General features: G+C 44.6%; 3 protein-coding genes and 1 long non-coding RNA gene across 4 annotated transcripts in view; 1 reads left to right on the top strand and 3 right to left on the bottom strand.

Moving 5' to 3' along the window:
• LOC124475382 (transformation/transcription domain-associated protein) overlaps positions 1-4,415 on the bottom strand; it is a 54,935-nt gene extending 50,520 nt beyond the window's left edge. Inside the window, 13 exon segments of the mRNA XM_047031939.1 lie at positions 297-375; positions 486-624; positions 798-894; positions 1,400-1,488; positions 1,675-1,752; positions 1,983-2,108; positions 2,218-2,274; positions 2,379-2,462; positions 2,658-2,762; positions 2,889-2,999; positions 3,145-3,194; positions 3,549-3,731; positions 4,384-4,415. Coding sequence (XP_046887895.1) covers positions 297-375; positions 486-624; positions 798-894; positions 1,400-1,488; positions 1,675-1,752; positions 1,983-2,108; positions 2,218-2,274; positions 2,379-2,462; positions 2,658-2,762; positions 2,889-2,999; positions 3,145-3,194; positions 3,549-3,669 — 1,136 coding nt within the window. The 5' untranslated portion in view covers positions 3,670-3,731; positions 4,384-4,415.
• A 4,637-nt stretch (positions 4,416-9,052) lies between these two features.
• On the top strand, positions 9,053-13,117 carry nptx2b (neuronal pentraxin IIb). The gene is made up of 5 exons (XM_047032576.1): positions 9,053-9,533; positions 10,524-10,743; positions 11,307-11,551; positions 12,201-12,380; positions 12,887-13,117. The coding sequence occupies exons 1-5, from the start codon at positions 9,093-9,095 to the stop codon at positions 13,115-13,117; spliced, it is 1,317 nt and encodes a 438-aa protein (XP_046888532.1). The 5' UTR covers positions 9,053-9,092.
• Positions 13,118-15,599: 2,482 nt separating this feature from the next.
• On the bottom strand, positions 15,600-18,812 carry tmem130 (transmembrane protein 130). The gene is made up of 8 exons (XM_047032740.1): positions 18,726-18,812; positions 18,533-18,618; positions 18,262-18,433; positions 18,032-18,177; positions 17,745-17,829; positions 17,362-17,564; positions 16,497-16,609; positions 15,600-16,228 (listed from the first exon to the last, which is right to left on the bottom strand). Exons 1-8 carry the CDS (start codon positions 18,731-18,733, stop codon positions 16,019-16,021), a joined length of 1,023 nt encoding a protein of 340 aa, XP_046888696.1. The 5' UTR covers positions 18,734-18,812; the 3' UTR covers positions 15,600-16,018.
• Positions 18,813-25,787: 6,975 nt separating this feature from the next.
• Positions 25,788-26,655, bottom strand: LOC124475975. The gene is made up of 2 exons (XR_006956982.1): positions 26,029-26,655; positions 25,788-25,930 (listed from the first exon to the last, which is right to left on the bottom strand). It is a non-coding gene; the product is annotated as an uncharacterized LOC124475975 (long non-coding RNA).
• Positions 26,656-27,015: the final 360 nt, after the last annotated feature.

Below are 27,015 nucleotides of genomic sequence, written 5' to 3'. Positions count from 1 at the left end.
ACTGACACTAATAACGCTGCCAGGTCCTATTGGCCTGTGTCGTTTCACAGGTGGGCTAATGAGATATGACAGTATGTGTTGAAGAGAGTCGACAGGGTGACACACACAAAGCTCCTGGGTGAGGGGGTGGTGGGGTTGACAGGCAGTAAGAGTTGTGCGGTGCCCCAGTCTCCCTGAACACTTTAGAGATTTTAGGCTGCATTAGTATTCTACATACAGAAACAATCACTTAGCCCCTTCACTTGCAGACGCAAACAACCACACACACAACCACACACACAACCACACACACTCACCTCAGTGTCTCCCGGGCCGTGTAGCCAGAGCCGATTAGTATGGACTCGTCAAAAAGTTTGTCCATGCACGGGATGAACTCTGTAAACCCCCCAAAAAAATTCATACATAAACCAAAATGACCAGATTGTCAGCACTAGTTGTAGACGTGGTGTCTGAGTGCGTGCATGTGCGCATGCATGTGCACGTACGGCTGCGCAGGTCGGTGGTGAGGATGTGTTTGGCGGCGATGAGGAGTTCTTTGCGCAGGTGAGCCGTCTCGGACGGGCAGTTAGACAGCAGCTGCAGCATGCCCTTCACCATCTGCTGGGAATACTTCCCTACCAGGTCCTGGGAGACACACACACACACCCCAATGTAGTTTCACATGGCATCTAACGTTCATACCACAGCAGCTACTCAGTTAGGACATTGTTGGTGAAACACGTATGAAACACGTATGAAGAACTACACATCTTAAGAGGGAATAGAAAAGCAGAATATGCCGTCCCGTCTGTGTGTACCTGGTAAATGCGGATGATGTAGGCCAGAAAGGACAGGGTCTTAATCTGAGCAGCGATAAAGTCAGCATAAAGCTCCTTGTTGTAAAGCTTGTGTTGCCTGTGTAAGAAACACCAGATCAGATTAAAATACAGTTTGTGTCTTTTTTTCCCTAAATTGTCTCCAGCCAATTTCTCATGTTTTTGTGATAATCAAGTAATTACAGAAACCTGGCAGTAGTCATTAGTATCTACAATCAGGGACAGAATTGTAATTCTACAAAGACATTTGGTTGTTTCTTTTTGTTAGTCCTCAATTTCAGCTAGACTGCTAAAACACAGGGCTCAATTGCTTGAGCTCCGTTTTGTATGCTGTAGGTTTAAAAGCTAGTTTGAGTTAGGTGTGTACACTGTCTGAATTAAAAGTTTCAAAAGTGCATTTAACACTGGTTAGGGAAGGAGAAAAGTCTGACAGACATTATTGACTAACATTGCTGCAAATCCATGTTTTCGCAAGTAGAAATCCAAGTTTGTTAAGACTTAAACAAAGCTAACTGGAAGGGAATCTAAAATAAACACGAGCACACCCTGGGGCCAACACACACACACACACACACAGGTCTAACCTTGCTTGTGGGGACACCTGCAGCATTATGGTGCTCATGATGAGAGGGACAAACTCTGACACCACATTGTGTATGTTCAGCTTGTAGAGCTGGAAATAACACGAAAAAAAAAAACAATTTCAAATCCTGCATGCATGTCTGAATTCATCACAAAGTTGCTAACTTGAGTTTGCAGCACAGTGACGCCTACGACACAAAGTATGTCCATTCATTGGAAGGGTTTCATTAATGAGTACATAACAGTTTTAGGCCATGTGTGAGTGTGTTTGTATCACCTGGTACATGAGCACCACTATGATGGGAAGCTCCGCTAGCACCTTGAGCGACAGGGAGCCCCTGGGAATGATGGTGTGCTGGAGGAGACAGTCATTACAGTGTTGCGAAACTGTCACTTTCACATGGATACAACAGCAAAATGTTATCCATGACTTTCATGGCCAGATAGATCTACGCATTATATTGTGCAGCATATGCTTGAAATAACTGCCCCTCCCCATGTGTCAGTGCTGAAATTGTACACCAGTGCCCTTCAGTGGTTGGAGACAGCATTACAATGGGTTAGTGTGCAGATGTGGGGTCCTACCGTGCGCGTCTCGCTGTCCTCTCTCTCGGGGGCAGTCTTGACCAGGACGGAGGTGATCATGCCAACCATCTCAGGGGAGGGAACCGTGTTCTCAGCTATCACCTGCGGGTTCTCAAAGTAACGTGCCTGGGCGGAGGGAAGAGAAGGAAACCGAATGGGGGAAAAACAAAAGTGCAGAGGGAACACATCCGTAGACTTCCCGTCACGTTCAGCTCTCCCATTAACGCCACCTTACCACCACTTTGGGCAGCTCTTTGTAGATCTGCTTCACAAAGTCCAGGAAGTGGTGTATCTAGGGCAAAAGAGGAACGAATCATCGACTCTGCATGGAGACTTTCAACGAGGATGTTGGACAATATGGAAGCATACGAGAGAGCAGGACACACAGGGTCTCACCTCCTGGGAGATCTGGGGCCTGAACTGCTTGTGCAGCTCGATGATGATGCGCAGGCAGATCAACACGTTCTCCTCGCTCTCGATCTGGGACGCCGAGAGGAGACGGAATCGTTAACGCGACAGTTCCAGTCCAGTTACAATCTCTGAAACCATGATAGGCCTGTCCTTTGCCAGCAGCCGTTCAATTAAGAATACATCATGCATATATAACAGGAGGGGTGTGGGGGTTTTCTGGGCAGAGTGTGATTGGAGGTTGCTGCTTGGTAAGCTGCCCCGTACCTCCAGGAAGCGGAACATGACAGACAGGATGTTCTTGGTGTGCGGTCGGAGGTGTTCGTTGGTGGGGATCCGGTGTATGATCTCCAGGACCAACTTCCTCAGTTGCTGCAACAACAACAGGTCAGACAGTCAAGAGCAGCAACGCTAGGATCAAGGGCTCATCTGAGCGTCTGGTGGGTGGGTTAGGGCTGGAGCGGATTGCTTGTGTGGGTTAGAGCTGGGCTGAGGTACCTGTGTGGGTTTCTCCTGCAGGAACTGAACCTCTCCATCCTGGAGAAATGTCAAGAAGCGTGGAATGATGTGTTCTAGGAAGGTGGAGTACTGAGGAGATGATGTCACATTCTAGAAGACACAAACCCACACAATCACGACACAACCTTGGAACATTCATAGCTCCTTCCAGTAGTGACTACAAGGAAGTGACCTATCTTCAGATTAAAGCTGATACGACATGTTTTCACGTTTGAAACATGCAATTCAAACTCACCTCAAAGTTCTCGCTGACCTCCTGCATCATTTTGAGCTTGGTCTCATCAGCTAGAGGAAGTGATGGGAAAGAGCCCAGACATTAGATATGGATCCAGACCACCGCCTCATCACACGCAACATGGAGCTACTCTCAGCAGGGGCTCTCAGATCTTATCAGTTTGACTTTCAGCGCCCAGATTGTTAGAGGTACATAACAGACACTCACTCACTCAGCCTTGCACTCACTCAAACACACGTACCTGCTGCTGGACTAAAGCGTATCGCTCTCATCACATCGCCCCTGCTGATAATAGCCACCTATAGCGGTCCCTCGTATGAACTGGTAGGCTTGGATATTTTTTTGCTGTGTAGGTGTACCACTATTTAACACACCTTTATGTTCAATTTATGTACTTTACTCACGGGTGTTGTTGTCTGTGAGGGCAGCTACAAACTGCAAGTACTTCTTCATGAGGGTGGTCTGGTCCACCACTGTGGGGCTGGGGGCTGGCACGAAGGCCATTGTGCCGGCGGGGAGAGACATGTGGAACTTGGGCTGGGGGGCAGACAAACGTCTGCTCTAGGATCACTGAGAACACATGTGAGCTGGATAAAAGAAGAGTCCAGATGAGAAATATTGAAAACAACAGGTGACATGAGTGTGTGTGTTCTTCTGGGTTTTGAATTGTTGAATTTGGTGATTAATAGATACAAAATAAGATGATTAAAAGTTCAAGAATATAGTCGAGTTTATAATGGGTCCTAGAAGATATGGCATTCCACCTACACTGTTTCTGAAACATAAGTGAATTTTATATTCGGCTTTTTTGGGGGGCGCACACTTATGACATCACCAGACAGAGTAATTTAGTTAGCAGAGCATGCCTCGCAATATAAAATTCACAGTACCGTAAAGATGCATGCAATAATGTTTTCCCTTTTCACAGCAGGTTTAAGTTTAAATGTGAAACGGCCATTATTTCTACCTACTATGCCAAATAATATAAAAAGAAACATAAAATTGTTTGGCAAATTTCAGCTAGGCTAGCTAGCTAGCCTTCCATGAAGAAAGAAACCGCTCGCGCTAGTCCCATGCATCTTACTTGTCTAAAATGTGAACAAAAAATAAACAAAATCCAAGTTTTGGATGGGTGTCTGAACGTAGACACTTCCTACTGCCAATACTAAACAAGGACAGTCATAAAAACAGATTGTTGCAATTTAGGAATAAAAAGGAACGCATCCCATTTCAACTTACCAACTCCCAACGACTAACCGGATACACTACACTTGGTGGCTTCCGCTTGAGCTGCGCTGCTTAAACGACGTATCAAGCGGCCTGCACTAGACTGTTAGGTTAATACTACTGCAGCAGTGTGTTCTCTATGTATAGTAATTCGTTATTCCCTTTAAGTTTCCATTAGGTCCAAATTGAAAATAAATGTGAGGTTATAAATATGGTATAATCAGTATTAAACTTATACATAGTGGAAGGATATTCTGGAAATATGTGGGTGTTATAAGACCATCGAAAACGATGGTCTTTTTCTTTAGTCAGTCAAGTCGGTCAGTTAATGCGAGCAAATGCACAGCCGTCACGTCGCAGAAAATAAAAACCAACGTGTTACATTAAAATACTTTCAAAGTAAAAGCAAATTCCACAAAACCACCACAAACCGTTTCTTCCCCATGCACGGGCAAGGTTTTCTCAGCACACGGCTGACACCTGCTGATGTGGGCTGCACTGACTCTGACTCACCACCAGGTGGTATGAAGTGCTCCCTTGTGCAGTGTAGTTCTGTACCACAAGATGGCAATTACTTAATGCACTGAATGCCTAGCAGGAGCAGAACTTGCCAAACATCAATAAACACTTCTAGTGAGCTCCTTTAAAATCGTTAGCCTTTGTACCTAATATAAACCTAATATAGCTGCAAGCAGTAATGGCCAATTTCTCCTTAAAAATGCAAAATATTGTAAAATTGACATATTAGAGGGTTAAACATAACTGCAGAAAAAGGAACCATAAAAGCAATAAAACCTATCTGAATTTAAATCTCTGCATGCATCCTGATTTCCATCCACTATCCTTTAGATTCCATATGCTCTATAGCAAACTGAGCCACAAGCACTTGCATTTTTGGAAAGTTTGTTTGCGTGAGTGCACTCAGTGACTAACGTGAATCGGAATACACTGCCAATGCAGGGTCATCATATCGATCAAAATACAACTTTTACACACATAATGCAAGAAATCCAACATGCTGGCTAGATGTAGCATGAGCAGCCTGGTGGGGCTGGTGGGCAGATGGATAACACTGTTAGTGCTTCAGTGATGCAGTAAAAGGTTTCATTAGCCTATCAATGGCTTTCCAATCAAACTGAGATGGTGAAACAAAGGTAATAAACAGCACACACACATAGGCCTACAAGCATACACATGCAGGTACAACTATGACAGAGATTGGACTATTCCTCTCCTCCATGTTGTCTGTAATGGTAGGCTAGATCTTGGTGTGTCAGTGCTTTTTCCCTTCACACCAGATGACATAGGAGACTCAGTAGGAAGATCCTCTCTTCTGAATGCTGTCTGAATTCAATTTCATAATCCTTTTTTTTCTTTTGAACAACCATTTTCAGATCCGATCGGGTTACTTCGGAACAACTGGGCCTGGCTGATTACTTTTCCAACTACAACTTCAACAGGGCATCTCGTTTCTGTCTCTCCAAACTTGAAGGAGGGTTTTCTTTCCACATCAAGACATTAGGGCATGTTGCTTTTGTGAGCAGCTGTGCTTAATGAAATGTATCCTTGTTCCAAACATGTGTCTCTGTTCTTCGCAAGTGATTCAGACAGGCTGAGCTGCATTCAGGCAGGCCAGAATAATGGTCCTTTATTTGTGGTCCATTCACCCCTTCACCAACTAGTCCGGAATAGACAGTCAAAGCATAGCATAATGAAGGGGAGAGAAACTCTCAACAGAGCGCTTGCATTAGTAACGTCAACAGAAAGGTTCCATATAATAGTGCCTGAAAAGATATTTGACTCAGGCTCATTGTGGCTTTAGGCTCACTTCATTAAAAGTGTTTTTGGGAGCGAGTGTGTATCCTTAGAGTGGGAGCTTCAACAGATCCTCTCTCTCGAAAAGCCCTCGTCAGTCCATTACATTAGTGGCACTCTGTGCATGAGTACAGTGCAACCTTGTCATGGCGTCCTAGCACATTCTGAGAAAGGTTCTTCCTGTCACTATCACAATCGTTATCCATTTCTCTCTCTCTCTCTTTCTTTTTCTCCCCCACTCTACTCCACTGTTTGTCACATTCCGGAAACATCAGCTTGTTATTGCAATACTATGTCTTTGTAGATGAACCCCTTGTCTCCTGTCCCCTGCCCCACACTCACAGCACAGGGATTATGAATGTGTGTTCTTTTCCCACAAAGACGAATTTCCAAAGAGGTTGGTCTGAGATATGGTCCTTCCATCATGCGTCAGGGGAACATAGGATGGTGTCAGAGGAAGTGATGGAGTGTGAAGGACATTTGAAGGACTGACTGGAGGCGTGATAATTGGTCCATGGCTTCTGAGTCTCTACACCAGACCTTTCTCTCTCTGCATGCAGCAGCGGACCCAAGGTGTTGATGAGAGTCCACTGTAGCAAGAGTCTATGAATTAGTCTATCACCTCACACGTCAATGACCTGTATTCTGTTTGCTCTCTCTCTCTCTCTCTCTCTCTCTCTCTCTCTCTCTCTCTCTCTCTCTCTCTCTCTCTCTCTCTCTTTCTTTCTCTCTTTCTTTCTCTCTCTTCTTTCTCTCTCTCTCTCTCTCTCTCTCTCTCTCTCTCTCTCTCTCTCTCTCTCTCTCTCTCTCTCTCTGTCTCTCTCTCTCTCTCTCTCTCGTTGTCTCTCTCTCTTTCTCTCTCACTCACTCTTTCTCGCTCTCTCTCTCTCGCTCTGTTTCTTTCTTTCTTTAGGTAAATCCTCCTCATTAATTGTTACACCTTAGTGGTTTGGTGGCTGGATGAGGCAAAGAGGAAGAGATTAGTGATGTAGATTATGAAACGGTTGGGATTACCAGATCATTATTGTTTATCCTCTCATTGGATTATACCAAGTTTCCAAGCAGCCAATGACTTCACAGTTCCTTATCTGAATGTAAACAAGACTGTGTATACAATTTCTACATGACTGGAAAATGCTATGTCCTTACGTTATTCAGTATAGTATGATACCATGCATACTTCCAGTACTCAGCCAACCAGGATCCCCATCTCCATAATCCCATGCTGTGTCTGTTCCGACTGCAGGTAGATATAATTTATTCTCATCTGAGGCACACTACCAGTGTGTCACAGATCACTAATTAGTTTCCCACATACTGGCAGGCTGGTAAGCCATCGTCAAAGTCACCCTACTGCGGTACAGTTTCCTGTCCAAACCCCCACTGGGTAGAACGCAATTGGCCTTTCACAGCATGACCAAGCAGGCAGTTGTTGCTGCTAATTGTTTACCTTCACATCCGTTGCTGCTGTGAACATGTAGCTCATAGATCATATCTGGTTTAATTCCAGGTGACTAAGATTATCCAGGGAGATGTCATAGAAGTGCAGACAGTTTATACACTTTATTGCCAGAAGTATTCACTCACCTATCCAAATCATTGAATTCAGGTGCACAAAGCAAGGGCCATAAAGACATGGATGAGCGAGTTTGGTGTTGAAGAACTTGACTGGCCTGCTGAGTCCTGACCTCAACCCGATAGAACACCTTTGGGATGAATTAGAGTGGAGACTGCGAGCCAGGCCTTCTCGTCCAACATCTGTCTGACCTCACAAATGCATTTCTGGAAGAATGGTCAAACATTCCCATAAACACACTCCTAAACCTTGTGGAAATTCTTCCTAGAAGAGTTGAAGCTATTATAGCAGCAAAGAGTGTCCCGACATCATATTAAATCCTATGGTTTAAGAATGTCACTCACGTTTGTATGCGTGTGAAGGCAGACGAGCGAATATTTTTGGCAATATAGTGTTTTTATCTAAATGTATCCTGATCTATTTATCCTGTAGGTAAACCATAATGGGACAGTTTTTCATGGTTAGGTACAAGATAAACTCCAGGTTAATCCCATGTAAAAAAATAAATGATCCTCTGAACCCAGTCAACCCCATTCTGTGAGACACATTGTATTTAGATGTCTAATGTCATTTTTTTTTACCATGAGAATATGTATTGTCTATGAATCTGATGAGTTTAATCACACCTTTCAAGACTCCAGATGTCAGTCCAGGATAGCTAGAACCATCCCACTGAGTCTGTCATGGTAACAGAGCACCAATCTATTGACCTGTAACCCTCACACAGTGTGCTCACAAGAGGCACAAGGATCACACCTGAGGCTCACTTCATAGATAGATACCCAATGTTTAGTCTTCTGACCAATTGAACCTGTATGACTTCAAATGTCATTTCTTCCCAGTCTACTGAGACGTGAACATTTTAGACATGATGTCTGGTTCTATTTTAAACATGTTATAAATGGTTATGTCAAAACAAAATGCAATCCAGTCCTTTCTGACCTACGAGTTAGTGACGTCAACATACTATAGCCAACCAAGAAAGCCTCCCTGGGTAACACCTAATGCTTGGCAGTAGTCTAATCGTATTAACCAACAGTCGCTCTCCTATTAGCAACCCACCGCGCGTAACGTTTGACACCGCTAGGAATAGACCTGTTAGTCTCGCCACATTACGTGGATTTACCGGAGGGTTGTAGCCTTGACGCTGGTTAAATGCTACAGAAGTAATAAACTAATGAAACGTCCACGTTTAAATTGACGATCACAATGGGATTCCGTGTAGTCCATTGTTTTCTTTGTAAACCATACCCAAATTATTTGAAAGTCGTTTTCGTAAGGTAGGAAGCACTTAATTTCACTTTACCTTCCGACCATAATTTGTACCGGTATGTTTTCCCTTGCGTGTAGTTTTTTGTGCTTTTACGCACTAAACTGTGCGCATTTTGCGCTCGGCCAAGAGGACACTGGAACCCGGTACCTGTGCCGAGCTATACCTATCAACACCGACACCAGTTGCCCAGTGACTATTTTGCCCGAAGTGAGTACAGCAGGCCAGGAAGAGGAGCTAAGGAACACTGTCATGCAGCTTCGGGAGACAATTCAACAACAGAAAGAGACGATAGTCAACCAACTCGGCACCATCAATGAGTTGACCACCAAGCTCTCTCTTTGTGAGTCGTCGGCTTCTGCAGGAGGCAAGTTCGACACGGGGTCTTGGAGTAAGGACAACCAGAATACGATGGGTGACGTCCCAAGAGACCCCAACGACACAATCGACGCCTTGGGGAAGACCATGCAGAGTTTAAAGGATAGGCTGGAGAATCTGGAGGTATGTTGTTCGCAAAGACATAAGGTGCACCGGAACGCGTAAAAATGGAATGCGTTGACCATAAAAATACAGTGTAGTGCAGCCTGTTTAAAAATGTTTTTCAAATAAATCAAAATGTATTGTACATATGGTACCCAAACTGTTTATAACGCCTCAACATGTCTAAAGCAGTGAACAAGCTGAGATTCAATACACCATTTGGAGTAGTGCTTATCTATTTCTAGAAGAATGCGGAGGCGTCGGTGTTCTAAACCGATTACCATTAAAACTCCCGTTACGCATAGGTGATCAAATTCACCCCAATTCTCCCCAATCCCCAATGTCCTGGTAGATGTTCAAGGTAATTTCCTTGTATTTATGTACAATATCTTACCACTCATGAAAGGTACATGATTGGTAACCTTTAGCTCTGCTCCACGGTGGCACATGACGAGAAACCAACAGTCTTGTCCTAGCCAGCTTGGTGAAATCTACCCAAGAGCCAAATTCAATTTAAACTCAACTAATAAAATTCCTGCTAAGAAATGGTGCTTCCAATCTCCTATTCTCTGATATTAACAACAACAGTTGGTGATAAGATTGTAATAGATTAACAGGTTTAGGAAATGAATGAATGTGTGAAGTAGTTAAACAACTGAGTGGATTTTGAAAGTGTACGACCTTCCTTGTGCTAGAGGATTTCCAAAAACATCACACAGCGTATGATCAATTAATATGTCCTATTGTAATGACTGTGGTCATGGTAACAGCACGTCAGGGATCAATAACAACAGTAATGCATTTGATTGGACACAGCATCACTGGGGACACTGGTGAGATCTACCACAACCTTCTACCAGTTGAGTCAACCAACGAATCCCTTTCTCGGGTCAACATCCGCAACTTCACTCTGACTGGAGACATCAACCTCCCTCAGGGGAAGTCGCCGATGCTTCCTGTTTTATTAAACGCTCCCTGTCATTGTCTGTGTGTCTGGCGTGTCTCCCCCAGCAACAGCAGATGAGAGCCAACTCGTCTGGGACAACGTTCCCCAGCGAGCTACGTGACCTGCTGCAGCGTCGCCTGGGCGACCTGGAGAAGCAGCTGCTCCAGAAGGTGAGCAGTCTGGAGGAGGAGAAGTACCTGCTCTACAACGAGACCACAGCCCACCGCCAGAGGACAGAGAGCACTCTAAACTCTCTCCTGGAGAGGATCAATGAGCTGGAGAAAGGTACACACACACACACACACGATACTCTACACACCAAATGGATGTTGTCTACATTCACGCGCTTCACGCGTGATGCTTCAAATCCAGACACAGACACGTAACCACACATGATGATGGTGTCCACACGCACACACATACATACACAGGAAGGATGACCTATTCAGTAATTAGCGTGTTACGTGCTCACCCCCCCTTCTCTCAGGCCCCCTGACTCACAGCTATTCATTCACTCAGAATGTGGGTCTTCACCATTACAGAACATCCTATCGCAAAGCCTGACAAACCCCAGACCCTACTTATCACTCTTAGTCGAAATAATTCCTCCCATCTCCGAGGGTTCGACAGTTGTACATTCTGAGAAACTATTTCCTGTCCTTGAAGGTATTAAAGAACACAAGGGTTTTATTTATAGCCAGTCCACCCATGTGGTTCTCTACAATACAGCAATACAGTTTATCCAAGGAGTTTACAGAGAAGGTTATCCCACAAGAAAAATAATCTTATGTGTACAGCTTACAAGGGAATACACCAACCCACTGATATTCTCTCTTGTTTCCCTGAAGGACCTGGGGATTTCAAGTCCCCGGAGCAGTTCAAGCTGTCCCTGCCTCTGCGTACCAACTACCTGTACGGACGCATCACTAAGAGCATGCCTGAGATGTATGCCTTCACGCTCTGCATGTGGCTCAAGTCCAGCGCCAGCCCTGGCATTGGAACGCCCTTCTCCTATGGGGTACCAGGACAGGCGAATGAGATTGTGCTCATTGAGTGGGGCAACAACCCCATTGAGCTGCTCATCAATGACAAGGTGAGGGCTTGAGGGGTCCTGGGTTCATCACGATGCACAGTGTGAAGGTTCCAAACACATGGGTCACAGAAGCACTCCAACGCAGTTGTGTTTTCAGCACCCGTGGGACAGCCTCAATAGAAAGCAAACCAGTTCAAAATCTATGCAATTTATATGGTGATGGGTTTTAGGAACATTTCTGGAGGATGTTTCTGGATGTTTGTTGTTAACTGATAATTCCTTTGAAGCCAGACTGCCAAAGCAGCTCCGGTAGTTCAAGGGCTCTTTCTACTGCTTTCTAATTTGAGGGACTGCTGAAGACCCTGACCTATAACAGTCTGTTCACTTTCTTCCGGTCTCTCTTTGTGTGGCAGTAGATGTGGTACACTTACAATCCTACATCCATTTAAATCAATTTATTTCTCTTTCTGTTATTTCATTTAAACCTGAGCATTATTGATTGCAGCACAGATAAATCATACCTACGGGTGTTCAAACATGTATTACATTGCAACCATGTCTCAGAAAACATTAATTGTATTTATTCAGTCATTGTAACTATATTGAAACGATGGAGTTGCCTTCCTATATATTCTAGTGTCACAATAACCATAATGGTAATCATGTTGTTAGAAAACATTCTCTTATGGCCATGTTCTGACCTGTCCAGGTGGCCCAGCTGCCCCTGTCTGTGCGTGACGGGAGGTGGCACCACATCTGCATCACCTGGACCACTAGGGACGGCCTGTGGGAGGCCTACCAGGACGGGCAGAAGCTGGGTGCTGGAGACAACCTGGCCCCCTGGCACCCCATCAAGCCTGGGGGGGCCATCATCTTGGGCCAGGAACAGGTGAGGTCACTGGCTCATGGTTTCTGTTGCTATGATACAGTATGTGAGGAAAACTGTACAGTAAAAATAGATGTGAGTGCTATAAAAACAGCTAAGTAGTCTGAAATCTTGAAGCAATTTATAGATGATTAGGGGAGTTGTCATGGATATCCATTTCTCATCTATTTCTCAGCCTCTGTATTTGAGATAGAGGTATTGCAATGCAACTGGCCGACAGCTTGGCTAGTAGCTTGCCAGCCCTCTAGCACCTGTAACTTGTGTTTATCACTATAGTCTACCCTGATAAAAAGCTAGTTTGTTACTAGCATGAAAAATATCTAGCTAATACATAGCTTCCTCTGTAGCTAGTTAGCCTTTAGCTTGCCTGCTGCTAAACTGGCCGGTAGCTAGCACGTAGCTGGGCAATGTTCTGGCCTGTAGCAGGCCGCTTCCAGTCGGACCGAGAATGAGGGGATGATGATTGTTATTGTTGTCTTAACGAGGCCTGTCGTTTATGGCCTCAACAGGATGTAGTAGGTGGACGCTTCGACGCCACGCAGGCCTTTGTGGGGGAGCTGAGCCAGGTCAACATCTGGGACCGTGTCCTGAAGTCTGTGGAGATCCAGAACATGGCCAACTGCTCCTCCTACACCCCTGGGAACGTGGTGTCCTGGCTGGACTCCAATGTGGAGGTGTTTGGGCGTGGAGCCTCCAAGATCCCCCTGGAGCTGTGTCAGGACCGGCTGCCTGAGTCCTAGGGGGGCTAGCTCAACGGGGCTCTGTCTGTTACAGACCTGGATCACCACCACTGACAATGATATCAAAGGAGAAGTCATGAAGTTGCAAACCCAGAGGTTAATCAACGTTTTTCTTATTACCTTTTCAAGTGTTATTTCTGCGTATTGATGTGTCTGCACTATTTTTAGACCTAACGGTGGAACACCTGACAATGGTAGATTTCACGTCAACCTTTTCACTCAAAATAATGGCTTTTATTTCAATAGCTTTGATGTAGGCCTATGTCAGAAAAACAAAGACTTTGATGTTGCCTAATGTGATGTGTTTGGATAGCTGTGACACCTCGTTGTATCAGCCAGATGAAGACTTTGACTCAGAAATTTGCATTCTCTAATAATTGCGTTTCAATTGTGGTTGGACCGTAACCATCGTGAGTAAAACATTTGATGTCGATAAGGAAAAGGAAGAAAGACAGAGTATGGTTGAACTACACTGCATTGAGATAATCACACATCGCACACACACACACACACACACACACACACCCACACACCCACCCACACACACACACACACACACACATCAGTTTCCATCCAGACTAGACACACAGCATTGGCTTTGCCATGTGACCTGTGTTTGCGTGTTGTGTGGGTGTGGGCTGAAGGCAGATTAACAGTCTGTCTGAGGTGAGAGGACAGGAACCAGTGCTGAGAAGAACTAGAGTAATACTCAATTAATCCCTCTATCCAGATACCCATTGATGCAGTTTATATGCAATCATTACGTTTACAACCTATTTACAACAGTAATGAGTTAAGACAGCTTTGGTTATTATTAGGCTTTGTCATAGATATGTGTTTTTACCCATACTGTTTTCAATACCCAACATCCACCACAATGCCTGTCTGTTCTAGTCGGAAGTAAATAGTACCCTTGTGTATTGGAAATGTAATTTTCCTCTGTCAAATTTATGCTTGGTTTTATGTCAATATTTAATGTGTACTGGATTTAAAACCCCAAAATTGATTGCAACATATTTTGCTTTGTATAGTCAATTTTTATGGTTTAGAAGTATTTAACTGTAAGTATTTAACTGTAAGTTTTTTTTCCATCCATGTTCTGTATTTTGTCCAGTTGTAAAGTTGTGCTCAGGATACTGTGCAAACTTCTTATGTGGCCTTCTGAAGACAAGGTACCAGATGTGCTTTGCAGGATTTGATGCTTTGTGAATCAATCCTTAATGATCTGCCAATGATATATCATATTAAAGAAATTAAAACAAAACTACCAAAAATGCTGTTTATTGATGCAACTGCATTTTATGTGTGTAGGATCCCTTAATTGCTTATGATATCTTTGAAGTCAATTGTCTTCAGACAATGTAAACGAGATGAGCTGGGTGTCAAAAGTGAATGTGAGTGTGTGTGGAGAGGTGTTTATGACAGCAGGATGAAGGCTGTAGCTTAGGCAGGAAGAGCTGAACTCCTGCAGGTGTCCTCTGCTCATGTTCATTAGCCACACTAATGAGATGAGCAGCTCAGGGCTCAAGCCAGTCCCTCCTACACACCACTATACAAAACCCCCTGAACAAATACCTCTGGACAGCAGACCTGTCTGTACTCCAGAGACCTGTCTGTACTCCAAAGACCTGTCTGTACTCCAAAGACCTGTCTGTACTCCAGAGACCTGTCTGTACTCCAGAGACCTGTCTGTACTCCAAAGACCTGTCTGTACTCCAGAGACCTGTCTGTACTCCAGAGACCTGTCTGTACTCCAAAGACCTTTCTGTACTCCAGAGACCTGTCTGTACTCCAGAGACCTGTCTGTACTCCAAAGACCTGTCTGTATTCCAGAGACCTGTCTGTACTCCAAAGACCTGTCTGTACTCCAGAGACCTGTCTGTACTCCAGAAACCTGTCTGTACTCCAGAGACCTGTCTGTACTCCAAAGACCTGTCTGTACTCCAGAGTGAATATGATTCAAAGTCCTGTCTGCTTTGTCCTGTTCTAAAACTGTGCTTAACATACTTGCAGAAATGACAATCAATAATGAAGTGGCAAAGCATACAAGATAAATGCACATTCATGAGCAACATACTCTCGCTTTCCTGTATACAGGTAAATGGACAGAGCAGTTGCTTGACCATGTGGCTGTTAAACAGAAGAGTCTGTTGTGATTCAGTATGTGGGTAATGGTCAGCATCGTTTTGGTACTTATCTGTCCTTGTAAACACTGTGCTGCTCATACTTTCACATATGTCTCCTCAACTACACTGTGGAGTGGAATGTCAAACCCTACAGAGTGGAACTGTAGGTATTACATTCTCACATAGGTAGCTGTGCACAACCAATAAACCATGATTAAGACACAAAAGCATCTGGAACAGAAGGTATGGCAATCACAAATCGACAGGGATGTTGAACACAGTTTGGGAGTAATAAGCTCTCCTATTCATATAGAACTATTCCTTTATTGACATCCAAGTCCACTCAATTGTACATGTACAAATGACAAAATATTGAGCAAGTTCAGTTTGTGCTGATGCAAAGCCGCTGCAGGTTCCAGGCAACTCATGCCTGTGGGCCTCAAGGTCGTTCTCATTAATCACATAACAGTGCTCACACATCAGTGTTCTTCTCTCACCAAGGTCTGTGATTGGTTTATGCCGCAGCCCCCAGGTGTCCACCATTAAGATCCCTCCCCACCAAGCAACTGACAGTCATCATTCATCACCGTAGAGACCCAATACACTACATTACCCTTGGACTCTTGACACACTTCCTGCGGAAAAACCTGTTACATTGAATAGTTGGAAAAAAAACACTTATAAGTTTTAATATAATAATTTGTATATACATTTAAAATAGTTATAATGGGAGCTCTCGGACGGAAACCGATAAGTGTGAGGTTGTGTGACCTTTCTAACACTCATTTGGACAGAGCAGAAGGAGAGGGGGTGAGGTCTGGTAGAGGGTGGGGCGTGTTCCGTGCTGCATGATGAGGGGCTGCCTCTCTGCTCTCCCTGCAGACGAGGGCTGGATGGAGGAGCAGCGGGAGGAGGGTCCAGGGGCCTCCTGCTGGGACCGCAGCTCCATCTTAGTGAAGGTGTGCCCTCTGGAGAATGCAGCCATCTGTAGAAACACACACACACAAAGAGATGCTGAATGGCATTGGTGTTTCTCTTTCCAGTGTTTGTGTTGTTCGCCCCCTTGTGGTCAGGTTGTGAAACACCTCCCCAAACTTGACACCTAGTACAATACACTAACGTCTTCCTAATGTTCACACAGAAAAAGCCGTGGATAGGTGACAGCAATACCATATTACAAACAGTACTAAGCACGTCAGCTTAGGGATTGCAAGTGAATGCAGCAAGTAAGTCCTGGTGTCTCTCCTCCCTACCTTCAGCTTCATCTTGTTTCCACGCCAAGGACGACAGGCAACCACTGCAATGAAGCAGAATGTTGCCACGAGGACGGCTCCGCAGGGCAGGATGAAGAACAGGTTACTGAAGGCTGTAAGGAAACACAGAGAGAACATGCTGCTAGTAGGCAGTTGATTCCCTGAAGCTGAGGATGAAATGGAGGTCATGATGGCGTTCACAGTTTTTAAATCGGGAGTGTATGTCACGCTGGTTCCATTTAGAAGGTTGCTCTTAACTGCTGACCTAACTCCCCTCCGCACGCACCCCCACCCAAACAGTACCTCGGGTACCTCTTCGAAAAATGTCACTGATACTCTTGGTGTTAAAGACCCTATTGTTCTTGATTACAACCTGGTCACAAGTTCTTCAGACTACCCAATGAATTCCCAGCAGGAGTTATAGGGTGACCAATGCATCTGCCATAGAGGACATGTGCTGCCCTGGCTGGGCTGAACTAGTCTGGTCTAGCTGGGGTTGAACTGATTCCTCAGTATGATTCTGAAGGCATTCTGACGTAGTAAAGTACTGTTGTAAAACGTGAACACTTCAATCTCAGTGTAAAGGACCATTGAGACCTTCTAAACAGAAAAGAAGGGAGGGCAGCAGATGGGCGAGCATGGCAAGGGGGAAATGATTTTCTTCCGATCTCATCAGCAGGACCTGTTCAGTCCTCTTTCTAGGCTGTCCTTAATGGTCATATTTCCAGACCTACTTTCTCATCAAATTCTATCATAGACTGTAACTATGACAATGACTTTGTCAGCACCCCAGGGGTCTTCTGTGACATAATGTGGCAAAGGTACATGATTTCTTCCTAATAATGCAGAGCCAGAAACAGCTTACGGGCCCTCCTGACGAAGAAGCTGTAGGAGGTCTGCAGCGTGCTGACTTCGTTGCGTGCGCTGATGTCCAGGCAGTGCACGCCGGTGGAGGTGAAAGTGTGCTTCAGCTTAAGTGTGTTCTCATACAGCATGGTCAGCTGACACCCCACCGCCGTGTCCGTCACACAGTTGGGCAGGATCCGCCAGCACACCCACATAGGGGGACTGGGGAGTCCACACACACACACACACACACAGATGTATATGAAGAAAGGACACACACACACGCATGAATAAAGGAGAGGGGGTTAGAACACAAAGAATATTCTGTTTGCAGTGGTCCACAAGGAGTAAACATGCACTGGTTACATACCATGAATTGGATACTGTGACACACACACTAACCTTCCATCCACATGAACAGCCAGACTGGTATTTTGAGAGACCTGGTAGGTAGTAGGCCCTGTCATCTCAATGTTTTTGATGGCATCTAAAGAAAGATTTAATGCTTTTTCACCTTAAACATGGATACACAGTCAGACGGTTAAAGTGCCACTTAATCAGGTACCCTCAACATACAAAATGCTATCTGATTTTGATGCAAGACTATTTCAAATCATTACATCCCCCATCAATCATTCTAGACAAAAAGAATAATTGTTTATTTCAAATATTTTAATAGGTCCACATACCCAGCACCGTGACATCCATACTATAAACCCCGGTCAGTATGGTGGCAGGTTTGGTGACGTTGGCCCCCACTCTGAGCCGCAGGGTGTAGTTACCTGATGCCATATAGTTGTATTTCACAAACGGTTCGAAGCCCTTTATTACCTCGCTTCACAAAACAAAAGAAAAAAAAGACGGTTTCAGTTATGAAATGTAAACCGGAAATTCACGGCTTGATAAGCAGTCCACAAACCCGTTTCCGAAGTCCCAAGTGTAACTGAAGTGCGCTGTCCGTAAAGTATTCTTGGGATCGAACAGTTCAAACATGGCCTCCGTGGTTATCTCGGAGGCCAGCTCTCCACTGTCCCGCAGATACGTGGCATTGCCTTCCTTCTGATAAAATAGGAGCTTCCCTGCAACATTTTCTGAAAAACATGACAATTTAGTTTGATTTGATTACGTACGATTAGTATCATGTACATTTCCCAAAAATTTGGCCTCAAATCAATCTTAAGATGACCTACCCGACCTGATCAATTCGTCCGTTGCCCCAGAAACTGTAAGGCTCAGGATCAGGGGCAAAGACAGGCATACCCACGCAAGTTTATTTCTGGAAAACAGACCATAAGCAGGCCGAAATATTTGTAAAAAAGAAACAGTATAAACACCACAAAGTAACATACGTGTACAAATGTTATTAAAGGGTACAATATTTACCGATACATATGCAGTTTTCCACGCACAGGAGTTACAAATTGAAAGGCTACCTCAAGACTGAGGAAATTCGTCCGTAAACGTTACTGTCATGGAGCTTGGTCAGGAGTTATGTTGAAAGTGGTGGAATCAAGTTTGGCCATGGCTTTATGTCGTGCTGATGATCCTTGGAAATCAGCGCCATGCGTTACATCAGGGTCTAGTGACACAAAGCCCCGTTGTGTTCTCAAGCATAGATAACTATAAAGAGGAGTGGGGGGGTCATTCAATAGATTCCCCACAGTTACGCTCTGGCCAGTCTGCTGAGCAGTGAGCATGGGAATGACAGATATAGGCCTACTTTTTTTGTTCAACTTTTTCTAAAGGTCTCTTTTAGCCTTGTTCAAAACGTGCAGTGGGGTTTTGCTGTAGGATCTAGGATGAGATGAAACCAGTGGCGTTGTTCGACATAAAACTGTACTGGGGAACAGGCCCCTATTCAGATCGCTTTTTTTTCTTCCAAGCGTGCTGTGCACAATGCACTACTAGGCAATAGAAACTCCCCTTGCTTAACCCACTATACAACAGTTCAGGGAGGCAAGTTTGATATTAGCTTTAGCAGGGACATCTATAGTTAATGCAAGCGTACCATTTTTTTTGCTTCATGTAGCCTAATATTGTTTGAATGTTTTTGTAAAAATAGGATGATCGGTAGGCCTATCATTTTGAAACTTTCTTTAGTTATGTAATGTTTTCTAAGTGTTTTTTCCGGGATTATCTAACGCTACCTAAATTAATGTTGGCGGGGAATAAAACCACACGAGTCCAACTAAATAAAGAGCAGGATTCTTTATCTGATATATTTTTAACAGGTACACATGCTAGCGCTAAGCCTATCCAAAACTGTAGCCCAAATAGCCGTGTAAGAAAATAAAATAAATAATAAGTTTTAGCAGTACAAAACGGTAGTGGTGATACTAAAAAGACAAATACATTAACATCATTAGTACACCACTAACAATTACATAAAACCAAAATATACACCAGTATGTTGAAAGAAATAATACCCACTTACATGCTGTTAACACGCACACATTCCGATCCTCAACACGTGTGCTGATACCAGTATGGCTAATCTGCTAGGTGAAACATGACACATTTCACTTTAATACAGTCCGTATAAAACTTAATTTCCTAGCCAAACACATGAACTTCTCCAATAACTACATCACCTCACATTATTCATTCCATAAACAAAAAATGGGATTTCAATTTACCAATGTACACCTTAATTAGCGACACCCACGTATGACAGAGCGACTTGGCAAATTTCACAAGGCCAGAACCTATTCAGTCTACATTAAACATTCTTTCCAAAACAAACTCATATATACACTATTACATTACTATTACAGTATTTCAAGACAGATGTCCCACTTACACGTAATATTATGTAAAAAACCACCAACTTTCCCTCAAGTCAGCCACCTTCTTTGATGCACCACGCTCTCTCCTGTCCACTTACCCAGGATTCAATACGACACCAATCAAGAAACTACCTATATATGTTGTCTTAGATTTCTGGCATTTAAAGGAGACATGTCCCATTAGAACTAAAAAACAGAAACAACTTCTAAATATGACCCGGTTACATTCTCCCTTGCTTAATGGTCAACGGCCTCGGTGACCACTAATAGTTTTATAACTTCTCTCGCAACCTCCTTAAAGAATGCCGAGCCTAACGTAGCGATCATCTGGGAGACCGCAGCTGGACTAGAGTCTAGCACTGACTTTGGCTCATGATGCAGATTTGAATGTTGGCCTGCATTTGACCTCTGACTTCTTCGGGGGGTGAGGGCTGTCCCTGGGTCAGATTCAGGCTCGGATCCCAATTCTGACTCAGACTCCAGTTCAGGTATAGGAGGGTCTTCCTCAAGCACTGGTCCAAGCTCCTGACCTTCACCACCATGCTCCGGCCTCTGATGCTCCTCATCCGGCTCAGGGTCTGGTTCCAGCCCTTCTCCATCACGGCCAGGCTCTGCATGTTCCTCAGCGAGCTCGGGGTCTGGACTGCGCACATCGTTATATGGCCTGGTTTCTTCAGGTTCATCCAGGAGGGCTGATTGCTGCGTCCCACTCGGACCGGGGCCAAGACGAGGGACAGTCACCTGTTGCACCACTACACCACCATCATCATCATCATCATCTACAGCCTCACCTGGGTGTGGACTGATCTCTTGCATGGCAGCTGGGGGGGTGTTCCGGCATCTGCTTCCCTGCTGCGGCATGAAAACAGGCATTGGCACACAAGGTCTAATGTCAACTCTGTTTACTCTCTTTAAAAGTCCTCCTTCAACCGGTTCGACTGTATACGTAGTCCCTTGTATATTCACCACTCGGTGAGGGGTGGGTTTCCAGGCATCTTGGATTTTATTTCGCCCTGGGGGTCTGTTCCTCAGGTAAACTGTCTGGCCTACTTCAATAGGGGGGCAGTACACGTTCTCATTACACCTGGAGATTCGTTCAGCTGCTTTCTGCTCACAGTACTCTTTGGCCCTGGCATGGGCGTCTTTCAGACGCCTCTGATGTATAGCTAGCCAGTCGTGACGAGGCTCAACAGTAGACTCCTGCCTTAAAAGAGCATCAATGGGAAGGTGAGGGTCAATACCAAAAAGCAGATAATAGGGTGAGTACCCTGTCGTAGAGTGGGGGGTCACATTATATGCATAGACCAGCTCTGGCAGGTGTTCTGGCCACCTACGCTTCTTTTCAGGCGGGAGGGTGCGTAACAGTTCGTGTAGTGTTCTGTTGAAGCGCTCACACTGAGCGTTTCCCGTGGGGTGATGCGGGGTGGTACGGCTCTTCTTCACACCATAAAGCTTACAGAGTTCTGCTATCACCTCGCTTTCAAAATTTCTCCCCTGATCTGAATGCAAGCGCTCAGGTACTCCATACTTCATGAACCACTCCCGCAACAACACTTTCGCTGTGGTATCCGCTTTTTGATCCCGTGTAGGGAAGGCTTGCGTGAACTTTGTAAATACGTCCGTGATAACTAAGACGTTTTCTCTCCCATCACGAGCCTGTTCCAGTATGGTAAAATCGACAGCCACTACCTCTAAAGGCCTGCTAGCTAAAAATGCTTTCATAGGAGGATGAATTTTAGGATTAGGCATTTTGGTCATCACACAGCGCTCACATTTCTTAATCCACTGCTTGACATCTTCATGGACTCCCACCCAGAAACATCTCTGTCTAAGAAGCTCCAAAGTACGTTCACTACCTTGATGGCCCATAGAATCATGCACACCTTCCAACACTTGTGTCTTCAGACAACCAGGTACCAGTAATTGAAAGCAATCCCCATGTCTCTTGTCCTCAATTACCCTATAAAGAAGTCCATCTCTCTCTCTAATGTGTGACCAATGTTTCAGTAAGGATCTCACAGGTTTTGACAAGTCATTTCTTTCTTTAAAATTAGGCTTTCGCTTTTCTTCCCAGAAAGTCCTAAACACCCTCAGGACCGGGTCCTGACTCTGGAACGAGCGGAGTTCTTCTTTGGAGTAGCCCGGTAGGGTAGGGGTATTACCCTGAGCTATAGAGTGGACAATAGGGTCTCCATTTTCTAAAGCCCTAACCTGCCTGATCTTATAGCTATCCAGTCCTGCTGTTGTCAATTCTGTCCCAAGTGCAGTCCCCTTTCCTATGACATTGCAGATAGCTACACAACCATCATACTCCACATCGTCCGTGACAGGCTCATGCTCCCCTGCTAAAGGGTGCCTAGATAGAGCATCCGCAGCCTTGTTGGACCGTCCTGGCCTGTACTGGACATCAAAATCGAACACTGCCAGCTGTGCCATCCATCTCTGTTCTAACGCTCCTAATCTGGCAGTACCGAGGTGGCAAAGTGGATTATTGTCGGTCAAAACAGTGAATTTAGAACCAAGCAGGTAACCTCTGAATTTGTCCGTGACTGCCCATTTCATAGCAAGAAGTTCTAACTTCATACTTCTGTAATTTCTGTCGTTTCTTTCTGCATTTCTGAGCCTACGGCTCGCGTATGCTATTACTCTCCTTTTCCCTCCTTGCTGCTGGTATAAAACCGCGCCTAAACCCTGGTTGCTGGCATCTGTCTCAACAACAAAAGGACGTGTGAAGTCAGCAAATCCCAATATGGGGGCACTAGTGAGTTGCTGCTTTAAAACATCAAAAGAGGTCTGACATTCAGAGGTCCATAAACGGCACATTAACTGGTTTACTTTTGATGGGGGTCCTGATGTAAGGCAAAGATTAACCAAGTCATGGAGTGGGCCAGCTATCCGGGAGAAATGTTCAACAAATCGCCTATAGTAACCACAGAAACCTAGGAAAGATCTTAATTCCTTCAATGTCGTAGGCACAGGCCACTGCTTCACCGCTACGATTTTGTCAGGATCAGTTTCAATGCCTTCCGATGAAATCTGATGGCCTAGAAATTTAACCTTCTGTTGCTACCATCGGATTTCCTCACAACTACCACCGGAGAAGCAAATGAGCTAGAGCTCTCTTGAATCACACCCTTCTTCAATAACTGGGAGATATGCTCCTTGACCTCAGTGTATTGATTTGGGGGAATGCGACGATATGGTAAACTCACTGGAACATCATCAACTAGCTGAATCTCATGCTTGACTCTGTCAGTATACCCCAAGTCATCCTCATCACTAGCAAAAACATCAATATATCTGGCCAGTAATGCTCGTAACTTTTCTTGTTGTACTTCATTACCCCCAATGTCTAGTTTATCCAGTACAGCCTGTGTGCCAGGACTGGTCTGACTACTCTGCTCGACTGAGACATGCTCAGCACTTGCTGAGATCCGGTGAAACTGTACTTTAACCTGTGGTTCATCACTTATGCACTCTACAGGAGACAAGACACCAAGACGCGTCCGAGGGTTAAGCCATACATCTTCTTGAGTGAGATTCACTACTTGCACGGGAACTGTGTTGCTGCTAGCATCAACTAAGGTGGGCAGGACCACAAGACCGCCTGAAACAGGCATGTTCGCCGGCTCTAGTAGCATCTGTCGTTCACATTCTAACCTCTGAGGCAGTCCTTTTGCCATGACTGTAACTACTGATGCAGAGGGGATGTGTATTTTCTCTTTACCCGCAACCCTAGCTATTGTTCGCTTCTTGACAGTACATTTTTGCACCCGCTGAAATGCACCTCTCCATTCTGAATCTAGGTTTCCCTTCAAAGTGGTCTCAAACTCAGCATGGACCAGCTGACGACACTGACTAATGATATTCATTCCAACAATACCAGGTACGGATGTTTCAGGGCTTGATGGGTCTTTAACAACTAGAAAACCACAGTCAGGGATTTTCAGGCCCATAGTCTCTACTTCTAATTCAAGATAGCCCAGATAAGGTATCTCAAGACCGTTGGCAGCAGTTAATCGGAGCCAACCAGCTGTGGACAGCATATCATCTTCACCACATAAGTGTTGGCGGAAAAACTGTTCGGTAACTGTGCTCACTTGGCTTCCAGTGTCCAACAAGCAACGTGTGGGGACACCGCCAATTTTCATCTCTACAACAGGGCATGTACCAACAGCCCGGGCAAGGAATTGGTCATGGGTTGGTGAAGCTTTGACTGAGTCTAAAGTATTTCCCCGGATCGCTTGACTCACAGCGCCCGAGGAACCTCGTTTCCCTGTTCTCTGCTGGTTTGCTGACTGCTCACATTCCATTTCTTTGGACAGTTCCTGGCTATGTGTCCTTCTCCTTGACATTTGAGACAGATTGGCTTGCCATCATCAGTAAATCTCATTTGAGCCCGGGGTCTGGTGCTGGCTTGACCACTAGAGTTTGTTTTCTGCATAGTCAGACCCTGTACAGCAGCAGTCAACTCACCGATCTGTTTTCCTTGTTCTGCTACTACTCTAAGGAGATCATCTAAAGTCACCGGTTGCTGTTCAGGGGCCTTGACTGCATTGCACCTTGCTTCTGTATCCACACTATCACCTTTGTTTTTAGTCTTACCCATCTTTGAGTGACTAGGGAGCTCCTCTATCGACCACAAAGATGCTTCTTCTCGTACCTCAATCATAGTAGAGTCTGGGTTCACTCTAGCAAACCTCCTCAGTTCCCTCTTGAGGACTGGATCTCTAAGGCCTTCAATAAACTGATCCCTAAGAACCTGTCTCTCATTAGGTAAAGCATTTGGATCTTGCTTTAACACAGTTCTCAATATCTGACACAAACCATGTGAATATTCAAGAACATCCTCACAATCTTTCTGCCTGCGATGGTAGAAGTCATGCAGCAGCTGGGCTGTGCCTCTCTTATCTCTAAAGGCTTCTCTGAGGTATTTGAACAAATCACTGACTTGCTTAGGTCCAATGGCACTACGAATTCTCACTTCTTCTAAAGCAGCCCCTCTCAAAAGTGACATGACAGAGTCATATTTATCATTTGCTGACTGATTTCTGGCACTCAATACACACTCCACCTCTTCAATGAAATCATCAACTGCACGGCCATCTTTGTCATATTCCCCACTAAAAGGTGTAATATGCCGTTCTCTAGGTACATAAACATAAGACCTCGGTGTATCTTGACTCAAGGCAGCAATAGATGCCGCTGCTTGCTGCTGCATCCTATTCAGTTCAGCAATTTGCTCTAAAATGTTCATGTTGTCAGCTGCGTCTTCAAATGCAGGATCCGCTCCCTCCATGATACCGCGTCTTTTAAGTTTTTTCAAAGGATAAAGTTCTTGAGCAGTTGACTTGACGAGCTGGCCGGATGAAGTCGCAGGCGATGCAGTCTCTGTGCTGAAATCCCTCTCAGCGGATCAGTCTCTGTACTGAAATCCCTTTCAGCTAGCCTGAAGTCCACGGGGCGCCACTTCCTCCGTCTGCACCACACCAGGCTCAGTCCGTCCACCCCGTCACTGCAACTTCGTACCACCACTACCGTTTACTGCCACAATTAACGTGCCATTTCGTGATATTTAAATAACTACCAGACAAATGTGACCCCACTCCTGGTACCAAAATTTGTTGGCGGGGAATAAAACCACACGAGTCCAACTAAATAAAGAGCAGGATTCTTTATCTGATATATTTTTAACAGGTACACATGCTAGCGCTAAGCCTATCCAAAACTGTAGCCCAAATAGCCGTGTAAGAAAATAAAATAAATAATAAGTTTTAGCAGTACAAAACGGTAGTGGTGATACTAAAAAGACAAATACATTAACATCATTAGTACACCACTAACAATTACATAAAACCAAAATATACACCAGTATGTTGAAAGAAATAATACCCACTTACATGCTGTTAACACGCACACATTCCGATCCTCAACACGTGTGCTGATACCAGTATGGCTAATCTGCTAGGTGAAACATGACACATTTCACTTTAATACAGTCCGTATAAAACTTAATTTCCTAGCCAAACACATGAACTTCTCCAATAACTACATCACCTCACATTATTCATTCCATAAACAAAAAATGGGATTTCAATTTACCAATGTACACCTTAATTAGCGACACCCACGTATGACAGAGCGACTTGGCAAATTTCACAAGGCCAGAACCTATTCAGTCTACATTAAACATTCTTTCCAAAACAAACTCATATATACACTATTACATTACTATTACAGTATTTCAAGACAGATGTCCCACTTACACGTAATATTATGTAAAAAACCACCAACTTTCCCTCAAGTCAGCCACCTTCTTTGATGCACCACGCTCTCTCCTGTCCACTTACCCAGGATTCAATACGACACCAATCAAGAAACTACCTATATATGTTGTCTTAGATTTCTGGCATTTAAAGGAGACATGTCCCATTAGAACTAAAAAACAGAAACAACTTCTAAATATGACCCGGTTACATTAATGCACTGACTAATAAAGTAAATTGTTAAACTTTAGATTTTACTAGGGCACAGCAGATTTATACAGGGGCACGTGCCCCAGTAAAAAGGGTCTAACGACGCCCCTGGATGAAACACAACTGTGCTTCTGTCCCTCCCTCTTTCAGTAAGCCTGTCTGTCCCTCGCCCGTTGGTCTCTCTTTCGTTCCTTCTCTCTCTTGAAATAGGTGGGTGCGTCTCCTTACCCTCTCACCTGTTGATGAGGACCTTCCTTCTCTTCTTTTCTTTTCTCGAGGTAAATATTAGTTAAGATCATGTCATGTTAGGTTTGGCACGGCTGAGACTGCAGATATCAATAATGTCACTAGATGGCGATGTGCCTATACGGATAGTATGTTCAGTAAATCACAGTTATGCACTTTAATCCT

This window comes from Hypomesus transpacificus, chromosome 13 (assembly GCF_021917145.1).
Source record: "Hypomesus transpacificus isolate Combined female chromosome 13, fHypTra1, whole genome shotgun sequence".
In the NCBI taxonomy this organism is placed as follows: Eukaryota; Metazoa; Chordata; class Actinopteri; order Osmeriformes; family Osmeridae; genus Hypomesus; species Hypomesus transpacificus.
This window is presented reverse-complemented; position numbering and strand designations above follow the sequence as displayed.